The sequence below is a fragment of the Coccomyxa subellipsoidea genome (assembly GCF_000258705.1).
Source record: "Coccomyxa subellipsoidea C-169, whole genome shotgun sequence".
Taxonomy (NCBI): domain Eukaryota; kingdom Viridiplantae; phylum Chlorophyta; class Trebouxiophyceae; family Coccomyxaceae; genus Coccomyxa; species Coccomyxa subellipsoidea.
In genome coordinates this window covers 3,750,955-3,771,281 of record NW_005178041.1, presented here as the reverse complement: position 1 = coordinate 3,771,281, position 20,327 = coordinate 3,750,955, and the positions used below count along the sequence as shown (strand labels likewise).

Genomic DNA, 20,327 nt, shown 5'->3' with positions numbered 1-20,327 from the left:
ATCATGACTAATAGGGCTGTCAATGATCTAGCACTGCCCCCCAGGAAGGATGCATTGCTGCATCAGGAACGCTGAAGATACCCAGAGAAAACTGCACAGCAATCTCAATGTGCACACACAAAATGCTCAAATCACACTCCGTCCTGTAAGTCACCTTCATTGGGACATATCTCAGCCCAAAAAGGCATTCAGCAATCATTGGAGGGATCTGTTGAGCATTCATATCCCATATGTTATATCATCATATAGCACTTGACAAACAATCATATCCCATATGTTGAGCAAGGTCTCAGCCCCCGGAATATCAATACCCTTCCTAAAGGGAATGACGCATCTCATCAGCACTGCCTTCCAGTAACAAATAGAAGCATCTCCTGGAATAGCACACCCTGCAAGGCAGACCAGATTTTCCCAAGCAGCATTCCAGCTGCGTTGCAGTGTTTGATTCATCAAAAGTTAAGCAGCGCAAAAACCCGCTATCTATATTGGCCTGGTAAGCCACATTTCTTTCGCAAGGTGCCTCTCAGGTATGGGTCAGCCCCAGTCTTGCCTGCTGGTGAGACTCTCACGGAGCCTCTGTGCATTTCCTGGTAAGTCTAGATTGCAAACTTGTGCGACTTTCTCTTTCTTACTCGCGTTCAGACAGACTGACCTCCCTGCTTTTGCTGCCACGTCTACTGCTGCTCACTTGCAGTGCAATGCGCATTTGTGTGCTCCTTATCGTGTCTCACTTTTGACAAGCATGCTCTCCGGGCGCGCACACGTTTGGAGAGTCTGGAGGACCATTCAAACCACAAACTCAAGTCCAAATTGGCCAGAGCTATATGAATTCCTGGCGGCTTCTGCCTGCCGCCCTGTAGCCTCCTAGCACACCTTAGAAGATTCATGCTTTTCATGCGCGCACACCCGGCTGACTGTGCAGCTTCCAGGCTGCAAGGACGTCGTCAATGCGCGTGCGTGGGTTGGTGCAGGGGTAGTCTGCAATGGCGTTCCTGGCATGCAGGCAGCTTCCGCCAGCTTCCCCCGTCGTGTTGCATGCGCGGACCCCTGCGGCGCACACTACTCCAGCATGAGCTCTCTGTTGGTTTGCTTAAGGGTACTTCTGCGGCTGGGAAAGGAATAAAAGGGCCAGCTTACAAAAGCTGGAAGTCTGCAGGTCGGTGTGATCTGCAAATTACCCAAAGAAGCTGGATGGGCTTATGCGCCCTTTCAAGCAGTTGGTAACAAGTGAGGGCAGCCTTGCAAGGGATGGTTTCAGACTCTACAGGTGATTTTTGTCCTAGATAAATGGACAACCGACAGACTACCAAACACATTGCAAAGGACGATGTCATGTGGTGTGCTAGGGGCAAAGACCTTTCTCAGATATTCGCTTGACACCACAAAATTATTTACTGTCCCTAATTGTTTGATCTGTCACCTGGGCCAGGCTTGAGATGGTTGGGGCCGACGGGTCACCCTTGGATCGCCCTGGTTTCCGAAGGCTCCATAGCTGCTGCGCCCCGAGCTGCGGCTGCGACTGCGGTCGGTGGAATTTGAAGATATATTTCCAGGCTTCAGGACCTTGCTTAGGGTCAAATTATGGCCATGGGTCTTGCCAGTCTTCAAGGTCTTGCTGCAGCTGCGGGTGGGGCTAGGACTGCAGGACATGGCGCTGGGAAGTGCCGGCAGCGGACTGCCCTTGCGTTTCTTGCCATACTTGCTCAGGCTGCGGCCGCCCGTGCTGCTGCGGCCGCGGCTGCGGCTAGTGCTATGGGCTGCCTCGCGCCCGCCGCGTGGCTGGTCGCCAATAGGGCTGCGGCTGCGGCTGCGGACGGGGCTCATGTAGCACGGAGACGGCCGCGGGGCCTTGCGGCCGGCGTCGCCGCGGCCGTCCCGGCTACGGCTGCGGCTGCGGCAGCCGACGCGGCCGTGGCGGTCGATACCGTCAGCCCGGCCGCCGGAGCGGCTGCGGCTGCGGCTGCAGCTGCTGACGGGGCTGTAGCTGCGTTTTGGAGCATTGTTGCGGCCGCGGCGGCCGCCGTAGAGGCAGCCATACCAGTCATGGGATTGGCGCGGCGGGGGCCGACGATTGTTCCCCGGCTTTGCGTAAGGCGCAGTGTGTGGGGGATAGCCGCCCACATCGTAATATCTCCCCGCGTAGGCCTGGCGGTTGCAAGTTGCGCGCTGGTCTCGGCTGCGGCCGCGGCCGGCCGCGCGCGACTGCCGGCCCGAGAGGTCGCCGCCGCCAAGCGCTTCGCCAGCTTTGTTGGCGACGCCTGGAATTCCTCCAAGTTTCAGCTGAGATAATTCACTAAAGTCCGTAAGGGACACCGCTTTTGTGGCTGTATCCAATTTGTAGATGTATGTGTTCAGTTGGTAATCAATACAAAAAAGTTAAGAGAAACACTGCAGTGCATGACTTGACATCACAGGATGAGATTGTTCTCAGCGGCACTGACTTCTGTGATGCTCCCCTGTTGCACCTTCAAGACTTTCATGTTGCAAGTCCAACATCTCTAGGCAGGTGTCACCTCTCTGGAACCTCCCAGGGTGCAATGAAAGGGTCTGGGCCAATATGAATGTCCACCGAGGCCCAGTAAGGCCCTGGGAGATGCGAGAGTCTCACCTTTGCTGCAGCTGTCCTGGCAGCTCTTGACGGCCACCTCGCCCTCTTCGCGCTCGTCTGACTTCTTCCTGGGTTCCGGCTTCCAGGGCGGCGGCTGCGGCTTCAGCACAGCTGCCGCCTTGATGGGGTCATTTGCCAGCTCAGCAAATGTGATCATTCCTCTGTCAACACCAGCCTGCAACACCAAAATACTATTTTACTTTTCTTACATCTTGTAGGGTGTAGGGGTTCGTCTTTCTGGGCGGTGTTCGCAATTTTTCTGTTTTCAATTGTCTTTGTTTTGTTCTCGGTAAGCAAAACATGAAATTTGACCAGAGACATGCAAATGCCATTCAGCAGAGACTGCCACGGCCTGAGAAAAACAACACGCCCACAATGTACCGCTAGACTTTGAAACCTGTATTTCCTGGCTCGGGGTTACGTTGTGCAGCAATGTATTATTCTGCAGGGCAGAATAGCTGGTTATGTTGTCAAGCACATGGGAATGCATATCCTCAACTTCTATCATTACACTGATTTCAGACACCTGATGAAGCTTGCTGAGGTTGAGTATCATGGGGAAAAGGGCTCAACCTGCGTGCCTTTCTGGTTCCAAGCCGGCTTGCTCGCAGGTGCCGCATTGGCAGGCTTCTCAGGCGGGCACGGGTCTTGCGGCTTCTGCATGCTTTGATTGTGGCGAGCGATGAGCGCAAACAAGTCAATGCCCGTGCCCTCGTCATCGGCTACAGCTGGCGCGCCCTCTCCTGCTCCTGAGTGTGACACCACAAGAAGGTTCAAATCAATAAGAGATGAGGCAGCAGCAACGACAAGACACGCTGAAGGTAAATGGCACCTCCTTAAGGGTTGAAAGACGCCTCGTTTAGGTGTAAGCTCTCATTTCTGCGCAGGTCTGCTCATTCAGTCCCTTTTCTGAGCACCAGGCATAAATAGATAATGGTTTACCTTCAGGCCTGGACGCATTGAAATCCCATGTCTCCTCTGCTGGAAATGCCAAATGCTCATCGCAGCCATCCTTCTCAATACGTGCGAACGCCGGCTGCTCTTCAGCCGGCCCGGTCAACATGCATGCGCGCGCCGCCGGCACCGGCGCCGGCGCCGGCACCGTCACAATTGCCGGGTGCGCATCGGCCGGACCGGCAAAAATACATCCGCGTGGGGCCGGCACCGGCCGCATCGGCGCCGGCCCGGCCCCAAAGAATGCGCGTGCAGCCGGCACCGTCGGCGGCCGTGCCACACCCTCGGCACCGATGCATGAGCGCGCAGCCGGCCGTGGCGGCGGGGGCGGCGGAGGCCCCGGTGGCGGGGGCGGGGGCGGCGGCAGCGGTGGCGGGGGCGTTGGAGGCAGAGGCGGCGGCAGTGGCGGTTGCAGTGTGCGAAGCTGCACTCGCGCGAGATCCTGTCTCATGCACTCAATGACGGCGTCCTTTTCCCTGAGTTCCCGGGCCCTTTCGGCGGCGGCCGCTGCGTGCATGGCGGCCAGGCGCGCAGCATCCTTGGCAGCTTCCTCTTGCACCGCCAGCTGGCATGCCAGCTCAGTCTCCTTTCGTGCATGCCCCTCGCACGCAGCCGCCACCGCCTCGTGCCTTCGCTCCATCGCGCGCAGCTGGTAGCAAAAAATCATTGAAGGCATTTTGGACTTCTACTTGACATTTTCCCTAGGTATGTAAATGTTGTCCTCTGTGGCAGCAGAGAACGATCGGAGCGGTGTCAAACAATATGCATTGTCTGTATTGAACGGGGCACCGGTATCCCTTTTTACTCGTTTCTTGGCAAGCGCCTCAGATTTGATAATCAATTGTCTGATGATCAAACCCAAAAGATAGAAATGATGCTCACAGAGAGGCACCATTGCGCAATGCACTATTCTCGCAGGGATGACAAAAGATTCAGCTATCCAGAGAAAGAACCCACCTCTTCTTCGGCACGCTTGATGTCCAGCTCCCGCTGTTTGGCGCTGGTGAGGGTAGATACGCGAAGGCGGCTCAGCTCCGCCTGCTTCTGCTGCAGAGCAAACTTGCACCGCGCCTGCTCCGCGACCTGTGGCAGAATGTTGCCTATGAAATAAGAGGCACTCACCTTGGTCTAAATTACCAATTTCTGACAATTGGCACCACCAATCCACCCGTGATGATCCCTAGCTGACTCTGAGCGTCTCCTTTCAACTTCTTGGAAAGATGCCAAACGTTTCCTATCCTGCAGGGCCTCAGCATTGCCACCCGGGCCTGCTGTTGGGACCGGTGATTCTTTTCCCCTCTTCATTTCAAGGGCACTTTCCTCCTTAGCCTCATATCTCACCAGCACTCTCACATACGGATGAACGACACAATGCTGCTTCTCTAGAGCTCCATTAAATTGTGGCACAATATGCAATCCCAATACTTGTGAGTCAGCGAGTCACCTGAAACTGCGCCTTGCCAAGCTTTGTCTGCAGGGACTTGATGGCCGCATCGCAGCTCTTCTTCTCCTGTTTGAGCTCCATCTCTCGCTGCCTATGCAGAGCCTCTGCCTCCAGCTTCCTCTCACCTTCCTCGCACAGCTTGGCCTGAGCATGCACCACTCTCCCTTAAAATTCATCTTCTAACCCTTTTTACCCTGAATTTGTCTTAGTTTTTATCACTATTGTTCTTCTTATTACACACTTTCCTGCCAAAAGGCAAGGTACGACCTGCAAATAAGCTGCAGGTCAAAGGCTGCCCACAATGCCACCCCTGTTCGGACTCGCCAGATCCAAGCAAGACCCAATCAAATCTGGGCGCGCTTCTCAGTATTTATACCGGCCCCCGCCAGCTGGAACCGATAAATGGATTTCAACGTTAATTTTTGTTAGGCTTGGCAGTGCAAATAACGGCCCAGGTGGGATCTGCTGTGTCACCCGTCAGAGCATATGCAGCTGAGAGGATATTTGCTGCAAAGCGGGATGGGATGATCTGAAAAGAGCATAGTTCTGGGCAGGATGAGCCTCAGCATTGGGGACAAAAGGGTGAGAGACATGAGGCTTCTTTAACGGAAGGCACTAGCAAAGTGTGGCAGTGAGACCAAAGAATGCTACCTCGAGTGCTGCAATCTTCTTCCGTTCCGCCTGCAGGAGGAACCAATGGTTTAGCATGTCATACCTCTACCTAAGCCCGGGCGATACAGACAACACAGCATGCACACATTTTCCAGACACGGGATAAGAAGGATTGTATGACATTGTCATTAACTCATTTCAGACTCTGAAAAGGTCTTTGAGAGACCTGTTGCGAGAGGCCCGTCTCATGGGCAGACTTTCACAGGCAATGCTCATATCTTTTGATTCGTCTGCATCCTGCCAAGATCATGATCAACCCTATAACGTTTATTGCCCGAGAATCTGGGGTCTCAAACCTAATTATAAAGAATGGCATCTCAGGATTGCTACGGGCAACATGCGTGCGCTCTAAATGTCACGGCAGGCAATAAGCTGTGATCGCACCGCTAGCTTTTTGGCCCAGGCAATCTTTCTTTCCATAACCTCCCAGAATGACTGCAGCACAACACAAAAGGTGCTCAATTGCCCCAGCACAGCTGTCATTTACTCTTCATCATTTGACTCATCACTGAAGTATTGTTCTCTACCACAATCTCTTAGAATTTTGACGACAGCAGGTCGTGACTGCTGCTTGTGAGTCGCGATAACTCATCGCTGACTCCTGGCCATGACTCACCATTACCATGCCTAATGCAAGATACATAACTACAGATGACTCATCTGTGAAAAAGCACATGCGGCAATCACTCGATATGTCACCTCTGGAATCCAGGTCAAATTTCCAACTTGGCAAGTCGCTGAGTATAAAGTTGGAAGATTTGAAAAACCTTGACTCAACATGTCCAGAATATTAATCACCTCGCCATAGTCCAGCAGAATTTCCTCTCCTTTCTTGATCCCGCGCTTGGCAATGAAGAACAGATGCAGCTCAGTCGTGGTGCGGTCGAGGACCTGAAAGGAACGAGTTTGTCACTTTCTTTTCTCTCTTTTTAGTCACCCTTCAGCCACCTTTCAGTCGTGTTTCATTCACCTGTCGGTCTGAAAACAGCACCCTGCAATGTGAAGCCCAAATCCTCGCAAAATGATGCAAACTCTTTCTCGACACAGTACACTTAGTAAATTATTACATGCGGAGAGGCAGTATCGCTCTCCTGATTGAAGTTGACCAAAGCATTCTAACAACTCAGGGGATGAGTGCATACGGCATTTTGTTCACATGTTTTCTACTGGCTAACAGCCTACTGATTGACTCACCTGGAAAGACATTATGTTTGACTTTTTTTCCTTGTCGAGGAATCCCTTGGCGTCGTTGATTAGGGCCAGGCAGTTTCGCGCGCGTGAAGCATCTATTATTATCTCCTGGTCCTTGGCCCAATGGTCCTCTGCATGCACAAGCATTATTGTCCTTATTATTACTATCACTAATGCTATTGCTAATATCACATGCTTTTCCTGCCAGAATGCAAGCTGCGTCCTGCAGGCAAGCTGCAATTAAAGGCTGCCATGATCCTACTCCTTGATATCGTGGATGGACTCGCCAGATCCTAGCAAGACTCAACCAAGCGTGGGCACGGTGCTCAGCATTTATACCGCCTCCCGTCTGCCGGGCACAAGCATGGGGGACTTGAGTATTCCAAACCAAGAGAGAGGAACAAGAAATGCTGCAACGTGGCCACTCGTGAAGAGTATCGCAGACAGGCGCGCAGAATCAGCATTCCTGCTAAGAATTTTGGCTGAAAGCCAATGTGGCTTTGAACATGCCTTTGAATCAGTGGGTCAAAGCCAGAAGCATGGCAGAAAAGAGGACCTTGACGAACTTCTTGAAGAAGCTCAGAGCTACAGGGCACAGTCCTTACTGCAATGAAATGCAACAAATGGGCATTTATGGTGTGTACGCACTTGGGAGGTCAATTTCGGAATCAAAGGTTTCTGTTTTGTCCTTTATTATGAACCCTGTCACGCGCTCCTCGCCGTCGCACGCCGCAGCCGCGTCTTCTTCCGACTGCTCCTCAGTTTTTACCACGCCGCAATATTCGCCGAGCAGGTGGAACTGCGGCAGGTCCTGCATGACAAACCACGGTGGTTATCGCCGTATTTCGTGCTCAACATACACATTGCCTTCAAGAAGGGTAAAAGAAACCCCAAAGACGCTATAGGGCAAGCAGCAAAAACAAGCCTGCCATACATCGTGGACTGTATCACATGCACAATAAGCGGTCTGGCTGGGTGGATCTTTGCTGCAAGACATACTATGATATGTGCAGAGGGCTGTGAAATGAGTGTAGTGATCCATGCAATGTGACTGAGCAGGCTGTCAGGAAACATGATTTTCAACCCTCAGCCAGAAGAGGCAGTTGTCAAAATCAGGCTCATTGTAATAATTCAGATTGCTACATGAGAGCTGTGAGATGAGGGTTTTGAGACCAGGATTCCGAAAGACTTGTATTGGAACGCCTACAGTACAGTTTGTAACCAGGCATTGTCTGACAACCTAGGGCTTGGACTCAGGGATGTTGCCAGTTCAAGAAGGTGTCAGAACCGATACATCTTGCATGGCGCAAAATGCAGGGGTTACCTGGGCACACACTGCGCCCATCAGAGCAAATGTCTACTGCCATGTTGTGCCAATCCAGCATCGGATCTCTCTAGGGTACTGCACTTGTCATAAAATTCTAGTTATCACACGCTTTCCTGCCAGGTGGACGGTGCGTCTGCGGACAACCCGCATGCACAGGCCGCCATAATCCTACCCCTTGTTGGACTCGCCAGATCCAAGCAGGATCCAATCAGCCATGGGCGCGGTGCTCACTATTTTGTACCCGCCCCCGCCAGCCGGGACAGAGTAGGGTTCTGCCTGGGAAATAGAGAGGAGAGTCCAGAGCAGGCGCACCTTTTTCGCGCTCAGGCCTCGCTCTCTGGGTCGGACATCGATCCAGCGTAGCACTTCTTCAGTGCGCCTCTTTGCTGGGTGGTTGGGGTCGCTTATTTCAAACACCTGTTTGCAAGCACAGAGAAGAGGGTAGAGTCCACACGTATTCTGAAAGACAGCTTGTAAGCATAGCACTCCTAATTTAATGAAAGGGGCACAATCCCCCTAGGAGTACTTTACTACTGACTCACGCGTTCTATACTAATTACTAGCAGGGCCACCCTGGCCAGCAACGCATCAGTTCGTAGGCCTTGTTGTAAAGGAATGCAAAAGCATGCAGTTAAGCGGTGCATGTCTCAGCAACCAATGCAGTGCAGTCTCAGGCTGTCATTGGCATGTCCATTTATACACGGTTTCTTGCCAAGAGGCAAGGTGTGTCCTGCTGACAAAAGTGCAGTGAAAGGCTGCCAATATCCTACCTATCGTTGCACGCGCTAGACCCAAGCAAGACCCACTCAATTGTGGGCACGGTGCTCAGTATGTATACTGCCCCCCGCCAGCCGGGGCCATGTCCGTTTAGGTTATCAAACAGGTATGATTTTAGGAATGTCTGTGACACACCTTCAGGTGCTCGGCCATGTGATTCAGCCGGTATGCTGAGTCGCCGGCCAGGTACGCAGAGATGTTCTTTTTCAGCTTCAGCACAACAGCATCCAATTTGGATTCGTCCACCAATGACTCTGCGCATGCATACATGAAAGCACCTCAAATGCATGATCTGCTGCAAGGTTCCATGAACAGGCATGCCAACCTGCAGAGCCATCTAGTTTGGGTGCCATGCATTCCAAATTTACAATTGTAAAGCGTGCATGCAAGCGGCCTACAGGAAATTTGCATTCGATCCCTTCCTATGATGTGCCAATCAGTGATAAGCAGCTTCTAGTATGCATGCATGCATGGCAGCTGCCGCCTTCCAATCAGCTGCGTCCTAGGCAGTTGCATCTGTCAGGGACTCGGCTTGAGTTTTTCACATCTTCCTTGCAAGTACAGCAAATGGCACTTCTGCATACAGGCAGTGGGCAGGTCTCAAGATGAGGGCCTCACCCAGTGTGTTGGAGTAGCACTGCACGTCAGGCTTGCGCCTTGTCTTGGCCGGCTTGGCCTTCTGTGCGGCCGCCACCTCTTTGCCAGGCGCCTCAAAGTACCAAAGCTCCGCCAGTTCCCTGCACGAGCACCAGCGTTAAGCACTGTGACGAAGTGCTCCCGTGCCAGCAGGGATCGACATCCAGCGTTGCAGGGATCATAGCTCGTTGCTTGGAAGGTCATTTTTTAAGAAGGAGGACGAGTTGTAAAGTTGCTCGTACTCCGTTTCAGGGGTGTCGGCGTCCGTGGCGACGATTTTGATCTTCGGAAGTGCGGAGATTGGAGCAGCCTTGTAGTGTTGTGGCTTTGGCTTCAGCTTTGGCTTTGCCTGTGTTGAATCTGGCGCCAGCACGATGGGACTCGCTCTCCGCACCATCCTGGAAACTGATCTTTTCAGGAAGCACCACAGGCACGACTTGCACAGCAGCCGGTGAGTTCTGAGCTTCACAAGTCGGTCAAAAACTGCAGGCGTGCGCATCAAAGACAAGGTCAGGGCAGCAGGGGACACCTGCCGATGTACTCGGAGGGTTGCTGGACCCGAGAGTAGATGCGAGCTCCAGAAGATTCCCTTTTTTCAATGCCGGCTTCTGTCCATTTAATACCAATGTCTTACGCACAAACAAGGAGCTGAATCACATGCAGAGTCCCTACAAGACGCACTTTCTGCAAATTTGTCCTCGAGATCAATTTCAGCAATTGCAACCTTGTACACAATGACGGCTGCCTCTTTGCATGAGTGAGGTAATGTGGTGTAAAGTGGGGTTTCAGTAAATTTAAGACCCCCTAGAAGGGATATCGCCGGTTGTCTGCCCAAGCCAGTGCAGAAAATCTCTAGAAATGTGATGATTTTTGGAATGCTTGTGATTCTTTGTAAGCCCTCAATATTCCCTTGGAACCAAAAGCTGCGTGTAATTCAGGGTATCTGCATAATTACAGGTGTCCAGGCCAGGCGCTCATAATATGCTGGTACCCGCAGTCCACAGTGACATGCTGTAATGGCTAACCAGCAGGTGCACCCTTTATCAAAAGATCGGGGTTGTCACCCTTCACTGAGCCTACAATGACCTTGCGGCTCTGCAATTGTGGATGCATCTTGCCTGTAAACACAAGGCATTATCCGCATGCCTGACACCAGCATACGTGGCTTGAGGTTGTTTGCCCAAACGATGCGTTGTAATTGAGAGAATGGCTTTCAAAATTTGTTTAAAACATGTCCAGCCCGTGCCATTTATCTGATTCTTGAGAGCAGAAATAAGGTCTTGCAAAATTGTACTGGCGCCACTCGAAGTAATAGCGGGTGATCAATATATCATGATAAATTGCGCAAGGACTGAGGGTTCCCAAACTTCACACGCCCATTTGCATCGAGGTTCAGGGACCTCACAGTTGAAGGCTTTGATCTGGATGTTCTCATTGCCAGAATACCGGGCATCCAAGTGTTGCAGGTTGGGAAACACCGCAGCAAAGTTGACATAGAGCAGCGGCCCACGACTGAAATCCACCCGCCAGGCATCTCCCCACATGATATTTGGACTTGTCAGGTTCTGGCGCAATCTGCTCAGAAGCTACATAAACGCATCACATTTTCGGGAAGCATTTATGACTCCAGAGGTTGCATGGCGCCAGCTGTAGCAAGCAGTCAGACATGTCTCAACCTGACAACTGATATGCATTTTGCAACCTTCAGGCCGCGCAGCTGCATAGCAGCCGGCATGACCGAGTCAAACTTGATTGCATGCAAGAGTGACCATCTGCAAAAGTCTATAGCGGGCATCAGCATGTTTTCACCCTGATACTTCTCAGGCTTGACCCTGCGGTACTTGCTACATTCTCTGCCCATGCCCAGAGTTTCCAGGCAAGCAGACTCCCCTATAGCATCGCAGATATCACCTACAATTATTCCCTCTGTTTTGATGTACCACAGCAAATGCTTAAGGCTGCTCAAGAGCGGCAGAGGCTGCAGGCTCACAAGAATTTGCAAGACCTGCAGGTTGATTGCCTTGCTCAAGGCCTGGAACAGCCAGGTAGACGGCTGGCCTTCCAACAGTGAGACCCCAATTGCTGTAGGTTGCTGAAGGCTGCCTCTAACCTGTCTGCCACACTGGGCTCCAGCTCAGCATCCGTGCTCTGTGGTTCTCTGCTGACTGCTTGCAGGTCCAGAGCAATGATGTCTGCACGGTGGCTCCGGTCGGTGTACCACAGCTGCTCTGACAGGCTCCTGGGGGTGGGTTCAACTGCTGTGCTTGACAACTGCACTCTGAACAAAATTTGGCAGGTGCCACAAGCTCTGGCCCAGTCTCTGGTGTTCTTTTAAATGCTCAGCTATGGCGGAGACCTTGAGTGGCAGATCTGGCGTCATTTGCAGCTGCTCCAAACTTTGCTCAACCTGCAGCAGTTGGGGAGAGAACCCTCTGTGAGAGGCTCCTGGCCAAATACTTTAAGAACGAACGACAAACTTCACTACTGAATAAAAATCGCTGACGTTGTTCGTGGCGTTTGTGAAGATTGACCAGACCTGTGATACACTGCTGCTGTGTGGTTCAGCCATCATCGCAAGGGAGGCCGAGAGCACGTCGTCTTGAGCAGAAAGCCCGAAATACTGTGAAAGGACAGATTGATCATCATGCTTTCCTTGTTCTACACCACGAGGCGATAATATGACCATGCCAGTAAGGGGAATGGCATGGCTGATATCAGTAAGAAGTCAGACTCTTAATAGAACGCACACCTCTAAAGTGGCCCTATGCTCTCTGCTGCTGTGAGCTGCGCACAGGCCGACAGCTTCGAGACACCTTGTGTCGACAACCAGAGAGACACCGAGTGGAATTAGCACTTTGCAGCGCTGGATGAACGGCCTGGGAAAATGGCCTGTAACAAATCCAGGAGCATCAGACGCCTTATATGTATCTAAAAGCAGCAATTGAGCAATGGCACGACTCTCCTGGTGGCGTCAGGCTGTAACTGGTTCGAGCCCAAGTCCCTGGACGATTTGTGTGTAGAGGGTTCGAGCCCCTCCTCCTAGTCGGAATGCCCGGGTTCGAGTCCTGTTGGGTGCCTATCTACATACTTTTTTGCTCTCTTTTTCGCATTTAGGTACCGCAGCCACATACTTGTGGACATTGATGTTTATGTCGGATGCATTCCATGTACATACAATTGTAAGACCTCAATGACATACCGCCAAGTCGATGCATGGGGATAATATTGGGGCCAACAAACTATACAAAAAACTTAAGCATGATAGGCCTTTAGTGCACAAATCGTTTACAACAAAAGGAGATTTCCCAGTGCTTCCTGCTTCAGTCACCAGTCATGCTCCAGAATTTTGGACAGGCTGAATCATTCAACGTTGTTTTCACATCTACAGCTCGGAGACATCACCTATTCAATGCACACACATGCGTGGGGCTGGCTTCAAGCAGGGATCAAGGATGCCTGTACGCGACAGGCATGCCCCACATGCTTGGCAATGGCAGGCATCCTGCTGCATGCACCCAAAAAGCGCCGCTATATCCCCGTTTCCTAGGTATGACACAGCGCAAGGCTTTCCTACAAGCTCCATGGCTGTCCACAGATCCAGCTTGCATTCCCAGCCGCTCCAAGCCAGTCTGAGCGCACACAAGCTCTCTGCCAAGGCTTTTATGTTTGCAACTTGAATGAGTGGGGCCGCGTTTGTGGCAAGCTCTAAGCTGCTCAGAGTTGTGGGCACAATCATCACGCAGTCATCGTGCACCGACGTGACACTCAGGTGCTTCAGCTTGGGAAACGCTGCAGCAAAGTCCATCAGAGATGTTGTGGCTGTGGCGTGTATCTCAAGACGAGTCAGGTTCTGATGAACGTGAGAAAAGAACCTTGTCACAAGATGCCCATCATGTTCCGCGGCACTGAACCTGGCAGAAGTGGCTTGGTGCCAAGTCGCTGGCACCTTCAGGCATGTATTTATATCACTTGCCATGCTGACTGTGCATCCATCTGGCACCGTCAAATCCCAGGGTGGTGTGTTCTCAAAACTCACTGCTTGCAACTGCAAGCACCTGTGCATATACAGGGCTGGCAGGTGCAGGTCACCGGTATCTCCTGGCAGGAAATATGTTCCTAAATAAAGTGTGCGCAGGCAATCCATCTCCTCCAGTGGCATGCAAAAATTCCTCGGCATTCCTTGCCCATGCGAGAAGCACAGCACCAGATGCTTTAGATGGCGCATTTGCGGCAGGATTTGCGGCTTCAACGTTTTTAGTTGCAAGAGCTGCAAATTGACTGCTCTGAAGAGCATTGCTGTGATCCATTTGAAAGGTTGCGACATTCCAAGTGTCACACCAAGCTGTGACAGATTGCCAAAGCTGCCTGCACGGCTGGCTGCTATGATGGCGTCCAACTCAGCACACCACTGATCTGCTTGTGGAGAGTCTGGCCAAAGGCGCCCGAAGCAATCTGAGACGCAATAGGAGAGGTCAAGGCCAACGACTGTGGCGCTTTGCCAGCGCTTTGCGAACCAGCACAGCTCTCGAAAACTCATGGGTACAGCCCCGAATCGTGCCAGGTGCACGCCGAACGAAGTATGGCAAGTGCCGCAAGCTTTCGCCCACTCTTGAGGAATTTCCATATGCCCAGCTATGATGGACCAGACCTCAGGCGGGAGATCTGGCGCCATAGTAACCTGCTTCGAGATATTGTTTCGCCTGACCAGCCCAGCCTGCGAATGGAAATACGAACAAGGTTTTAAGGTTATTGGTAGCCTTTACATGCAGCTTATCTGCAAACGCACCTTGCCTTTGGCAGCAAAAGCGTGTAATCAGAATAATAATAACAATTAAAAGCGCCAAACATTGATGAACAAGGTGTTCCTCTTCGGGTGTGTTTATCCTCTAAATAGTGCGATGGTGCACTGCAAATCGGAGCAGACGAGGGGGCTTATGTTGAATCTACCTGCCCTGGTTTCCACGACAGGAGTTACTCGAGACCTGTCTGGCACCAGTCCTCTCAGGTTCAGCAGCTCAGCTTGAGAAAATGCAGAAGGCCGAAATCAACAAGAAATGGCCGAAGGAACAGAAAGATGTCTTCAAGCGTGCCTTCCACCGTTCGTCACGTGCCGTTCGTCACGTGAATTGCCCAGTCTGTGTGCGAGAGTTCATCATCAGAACTTTTTCGCCGTCCTCAATTCGCCGTTTTACAATTTTACCCGATGAGCTGTTTCACAATTCTTCGCTTGTAGCTGCAAGCAATGCTTGCCCAGAATAAGGGATAGAGGGCCGGTGTGTAAACTTCTGAACATAATTGCTTAAATTAAGATTACAAGTAATTTCAGACATTGCCATGCACTCTTGTTTATTCGTCCGTTCGTCGAGCATCAGTGGAAACTGCTCTCTCAGAAGTTTACCCACAAGACCTCTTCCGAGGCTGTATCTCTTGAACAGAGGCCAATCTCAGCTAAACTGGCAGTATGGACGCTGGTCAAAGCGCATGCTTTCGATCCCGAAGAGCATCAGCGAAGATCAGACTGAAAAAGTAGCCACAAGCCAGCCAGGCGACCAAGTTGCAGCCTACCTGCCTCCGCCAAGCACGACTGCCAAGGCAACAATCAAAGAGCTGATGACGCTGTTGGACGATTCAGACTTGGCAGAAGTGGCGGCCTTTGTTAGGCAGGCCCACGAGGAAAAGCTGAGTGTACCTGAGATTGCAGCCGCAAACAAGAGACTGCAGGTGTGCGGATGAAGTTACTGTACTGGTGCTTGGCATGTCCCTCACAGTGCAAAAGAACTCCGGCACTCTTTGCATTCTGCCGGGCAGTGACAATGTGATTTCCTGAAAATCTGCCCCGCTTGCCACCTGCTGTTGTAACAAGTCCCAGTACTGTCTCATGTGACGCAAGGACACTCGTTGCCTCAATGTATTCCAAATGAATCAAAGCTGCAAATTGAATGAGTATTCATGCATTTGAATTGATACAAAGGACTGCAGGATTTCATACTGCTTGCGTAGGATTGTGCTGCGGATCTGGCACAGCGACTCGAGCTACCCTCTCAGCTGGTCGAGTATCTGGCAGGCCTGAGAGTGACAGACATTGGCGGGACAGACCTGAACTTCAGGGCGTACATCTCACACATGTCCCCGGAGTATGCACTTAATCCGGGGTACGATAAGATAGCATGCAAGTGGTTGCTCGTGGATTTGCCTTGTGAAGGGAATGAGGGGCGAGCAAAGAGGAGCGTGCGGGCGGCGGTGTATAAGGATGACTGGGACAAGCACGGCCAGCACATGGAAAACGAGACTTTACTGGTGCATGATGCAGGTCAGTAGCTCCACGAGGGGCAAGCCTTATCACTTCACCGTGGCATGTCGTGCAAAAGCTACATGCACTTGTCAATTAAGGTGTTTCGGATCAGTTTTTATCCATATCTAGGACCTTGCCGCCCAGATGCATGTGTCTAATAGCTCTTTTTGTCATGCTATGGGAAATCTGGGATTTATGCATTCACCGCTATGCTTGTTCTTGCAGGAATTGCGACAATTCAAGGATCCGACAAAAAGTACTTAGTTAGCTTTGGTGGGAGCATGTTCGAAGCAGAGCGCTATTCATACTTGCCAGACTTTGGAGACAGTGATGAAAGCTACTTAGAAGGCCTCTTTCCACCCTCTGTGCTTGCAGCCTCCATAAGCACAGACAAAGACATGGACAGCGAACACGAGAGGATGCAACTCACGGAAAGGGCAAAGAGATGCCTTCTTGCAACATTGATGGCTGCATTTGGCGAAATTTGGCTTCGGTGGCTCAAGGAATTGAAGGATGAAGACCCTTTCAAATATCCATACGACCCAGAAGACGACACCCCTTCATGGCTTCTTTAATCATGGCGATTGAGATGAGCACCACAGGACACAACGTGCTATGTTCTGTAAGTATTGTAACCTAGATTACATCCTTTTAAGAACTGCTCCCTTGGGGCAGATTCAGCGTCAACAATGACGTCACTTGCTGGCCATGACAGCGTCATTCACATGCACAGCGCAGCGAACTCACTGTTTGTCTTGTGCTGGACGGTCTAAGGGTAATAAACCCTACACCATTAGCCCTAAAATCTGAGCCCTGACCCTATATTAATAAAACCCTAAGGGGAGTGTACACAGGTCCAAACATGTTCCCGCCTGTGTCACATCCTGGAAAAGCAAAGGACATCTATAGTGAGGTACAACAGCCAATCGCCAATCTGCTGAAGCCTCCTCAAGTCACTAGAACCAGTGCGATTACGGTAACGCTTATTTTAACGTTAACCCAGATGCTCTGCAATGCGCAGGCTGGCAGCTTTTATTTGAACCCAGCACCCTGGGTGATAAAGTAAAAATGGAACACACACAGGACATGCCCTGCGTGAAAAACAAAATACTGATCCTTTCAAGCCTTATGACAGCACCCAGAGCTGGCCGAAGCTAGCCAATACAGGCTCCAAGACACCACCCATTATTCCTCACAACTTTGTTGAATTCTTTGCCGCAGCAACTGTTGCTAAACGGGGTAGCAGCGCCGCAGCGTTGCCTCTATTTATTGCCGCGAACGCTGACATGGCAGCTGACTCATCTATGCAGCCGTTTATTTTAGAGGGTCCCATCCCCCCAGCGCCTGAACAGGCACCGGCGCACCCGGAGCCTGAACTGGCACCGGTGCCCCCGGTGCCGGTGACTGTATTATTTTCCTCGGCGCAATTGCACGCGTTATTTACCCCGGCGCCAAAGAAGGCGTCCAATCCGCGAGTGCTCGCGTCCAGCAGGGATGAATTTCCGAACAGAAAGTCTGTTCCAAAAGTGATGCGAGACGCGTTTGTGAACGCAAGAAGGCCCTTCAGCGTGTACTTGTTGCCTGCACAAATTTGCACTGGCTCAATGTTGGGCACAGTTGATGCATCTGTCCTGTCTGTAGACAGCCAAAAGTGCTGCAAGTGCTCATCAAAGGATCCTGAGAAGAATTGCCATGACACAAGTAATCTCAGCACCCTGAACTAATTCAAATTGCGTTCCACTCTCCTGGATGGGGCACGAACGGCTTGCCCCGTTCCTTCATTCGAATATCCAGTGCACAAGTGCTGTCAATAACAGTGGCGCAAAAACATCACAAAGATGACCTGCCAATATGCTCACAAGGCTTGCAGCTACAATTAGAATTGCCCCTCTTGGTGTCAGCCAAGAGCATCCCAGAGACACAGCACTGCGCACCCGACAGCGTGGTGTCAAAGTAGAATCTGCGCATGTCGGCGACCATGTCATCGGCCGACGGGCCGGGATTCGCGGCTGACCGCGCTGATGCGCGCGCGATGCGCACGGCCTGGAAGGGAACGCTGCCGCCGGCGTGGGAGAGGATGACCGACATGTTGGGGTAACGTGCCATAAATCCTGACGTCACCTGCAGTGCAGGGGGTCCTCTTACAGCTGTTTATCCCATGCACTCAGTCTCGAGCTACTAATTGCTCGGCTTGGCTGTGGCGTCCTGGTGAGATGAAGAAGTGTCAGAGATGCTGCGCATCGTAAGGGCTTTTACCTCTCACAGGAACACCAACAGAAGTATTACCACTGCCACGGCCTCAAAAAGAGGGGCAAGCTAGACATTTATACTTGCATCTTTGATCTGCTGCCACAGTACGCGTCTTCAAATACCGTACTCGACCTAATTCAAATGGAACTGCACCTTAGTTGGATGAACGCTAGGAAGGCACAACTGTAAATCCACAATGCAAAGTTGCATACAGGCAACTCCTATGGAATGCCCTCGCCGAGAGCTTTCCAGTACTGACTTCAAGATTTTTGAAAGCCTCAATATCGGTGGAGACCCTAAATTTATATTTCGACCCTTAATAAAAAGAGTCGTTTACTTCTTTTATTAAGTATTAGGCCGAGTACGGTACTATGCGTGGAATCCTGTTGCTGTGGTTCTTGCAATAGAGACTAGAGGGGACAATATGTGATCAGCGTCATCACAACTGCAAGACACAGGCTCACCAGGAGTGTGGCTGCCCGGGTGGTATCCAGCAGAATGTCGGCTGCGCCATACTTGAGGCCCGGCACTTTTGGCCCCGGCAGCTGGTTCGGATGGATGAACACCACCTGCAAGAATTATACTTCTCCCTTCAATCATATTACCAGCACTTGGACCTCTTTCTGAAGTAAGCGGTCACACTGTGCACAGCATATTGGAAGGGTACAGCACACAAAAGAAAAAAAAACAGAAAATGACAGAAAGGGTGGCCCGTCTTGACAGGGTTTTGAACTGGTGAGTACTCTATCGCAAAGAAGGCAGCCGCACCGCGCGGCGCCGGTTGAGCTCGGCAAAGAGCGGCTCCGAGGCTGGCTCGCCCAGATACACGCTGCGGCTGTTCGCGAATAGCTCCACCCCGTCGGCTCCGAGTGTATCCAGCGCATAAGCCGCCTCTGCGAGTGACGCATTCACGTCCGGCATCGGCAGCGCCGCGAAGAAGCCGAAGCGCCCTGCATGCGCGCGGACGACCTTGGCCGCAAACTTATTCAGCTGCAAGCAGAAAGTCCACGTCAGCATTTCATGCATTGATCACTGGCAATTAAGACGTGCAGATTCGTTGTTGACATGCAGATGCTCCTGCTGGGAGAGGGTGTCATGAAATTGTCCGGCAATGCACGGGTCTCATGTGGCCATAGAAATGACGCAGCACCAGTTAGCAGGTTGAGCTACACTCGCAAAAGTAGAATTCGGAAGAGCACAGGAATCTCCAAGATGGTGGGCTCCCCTCAGGCACCAGCGTCCTCTGCATGTGTGATGACGCATTCCTTCTCTTAGCACTGCTGTCACTTCAACAAATGTGAATCACAAGGGCAAGGGCATGCATGAGGATGAGGGCAAAAACACCTCTCGCGCCTGCCTGGAAGCTTCCTGCAGTTCCCCAAAGTCCAGGCCTGGGATGGTGATCGACAGGATGGCAGTAGAAATGCCCGAGGCATCCATGTAAGCCAGTGAGGACTCTGCTGTCCAGTTCTGTGGCAGATCAGTCCTGTTCCCTCCTGCAGCACACGCAATGAGCCATGTGAAGGAGGCTGCATCATGCAGAGATACGTAAAACGAGATATCTTTTCATCATCGTATAGGGCAGATCTCAAGCCCTCCCAAGAAAGATTCCCCACACATCCTTTACGTTTCGTTCTGAGGTCGTGCACACCATGTGTCCGCAAGTATGCGGCATAAGACGGTGACAGGAAGTGGTGATGCAGGTCGATGCGCTGTGGGGATGCCTGTTTTGATGTGGGATCGCCTGAAGCTGCAAGCAGCAGGTGGCTTGCCAGCAGGGCTGCCAGGAACGCTCGAAGCAGAAATCGCATACTTTATTATTTCTACTTCATCATATGATGCTCTAATTGATTGATCCACTCATTCCAGGAGGTTTTGAAGAGAGTGATGGACCGGTCCACTTGTCCAAATAGCGAAACATGAAAGTCCGAATTGTGCCCCAAATGCAACAACAAATTTAATATTTACCTATGCCTGTTTTATTAGCACCTCAGAAACAAGAAAACACTCCCCAAACAATTAATGCTGTCCACGGACCTGAGCCCTTTGATCCCAGACATCCCAAGCAAGCCAAGTTACACTGACCTCGTCGGCCTCCTAAAGTGTTGCTGCAGCAAATAAATTATTATTACATGCAATCTCAACCGTTAATTTATTCCTGGAAAAATTATCTTCT

General features: G+C 51.5%; 3 protein-coding genes across 3 annotated transcripts; 1 reads left to right on the top strand and 2 right to left on the bottom strand.

The window, feature by feature from the left end:
• Positions 1-892: 892 nt before the first annotated feature.
• On the bottom strand, positions 893-10,006 carry COCSUDRAFT_59482 (hypothetical protein; the record flags this gene model as incomplete). Its single annotated transcript, XM_005651475.1, has 14 exons — positions 893-1,047; positions 1,452-2,258; positions 2,609-2,783; positions 3,182-3,357; positions 3,551-4,211; positions 4,520-4,645; positions 5,007-5,150; positions 6,477-6,569; positions 6,873-7,000; positions 7,518-7,680; positions 8,509-8,613; positions 9,109-9,227; positions 9,592-9,710; positions 9,852-10,006. The coding sequence occupies 14 exons, from the start codon at positions 10,004-10,006 to the stop codon at positions 893-895; spliced, it is 3,126 nt and encodes a 1,041-aa protein (XP_005651532.1).
• A 5,084-nt stretch (positions 10,007-15,090) lies between these two features.
• On the top strand, positions 15,091-15,927 carry COCSUDRAFT_59481 (hypothetical protein; the record flags this gene model as incomplete). Its single annotated transcript, XM_005651474.1, has 2 exons — positions 15,091-15,330; positions 15,610-15,927. The coding sequence occupies 2 exons, from the start codon at positions 15,091-15,093 to the stop codon at positions 15,925-15,927; spliced, it is 558 nt and encodes a 185-aa protein (XP_005651531.1).
• Positions 15,928-17,027: 1,100 nt separating this feature from the next.
• Positions 17,028-19,962, bottom strand: COCSUDRAFT_59480 (amidohydrolase 2; the record flags this gene model as incomplete). Its single annotated transcript, XM_005651473.1, has 7 exons — positions 17,028-17,055; positions 17,266-17,482; positions 17,836-18,022; positions 18,616-18,720; positions 18,920-19,141; positions 19,496-19,647; positions 19,803-19,962. The coding sequence occupies 7 exons, from the start codon at positions 19,960-19,962 to the stop codon at positions 17,028-17,030; spliced, it is 1,071 nt and encodes a 356-aa protein (XP_005651530.1).
• Between the last annotated feature and the right edge of the window lie 365 nt (positions 19,963-20,327).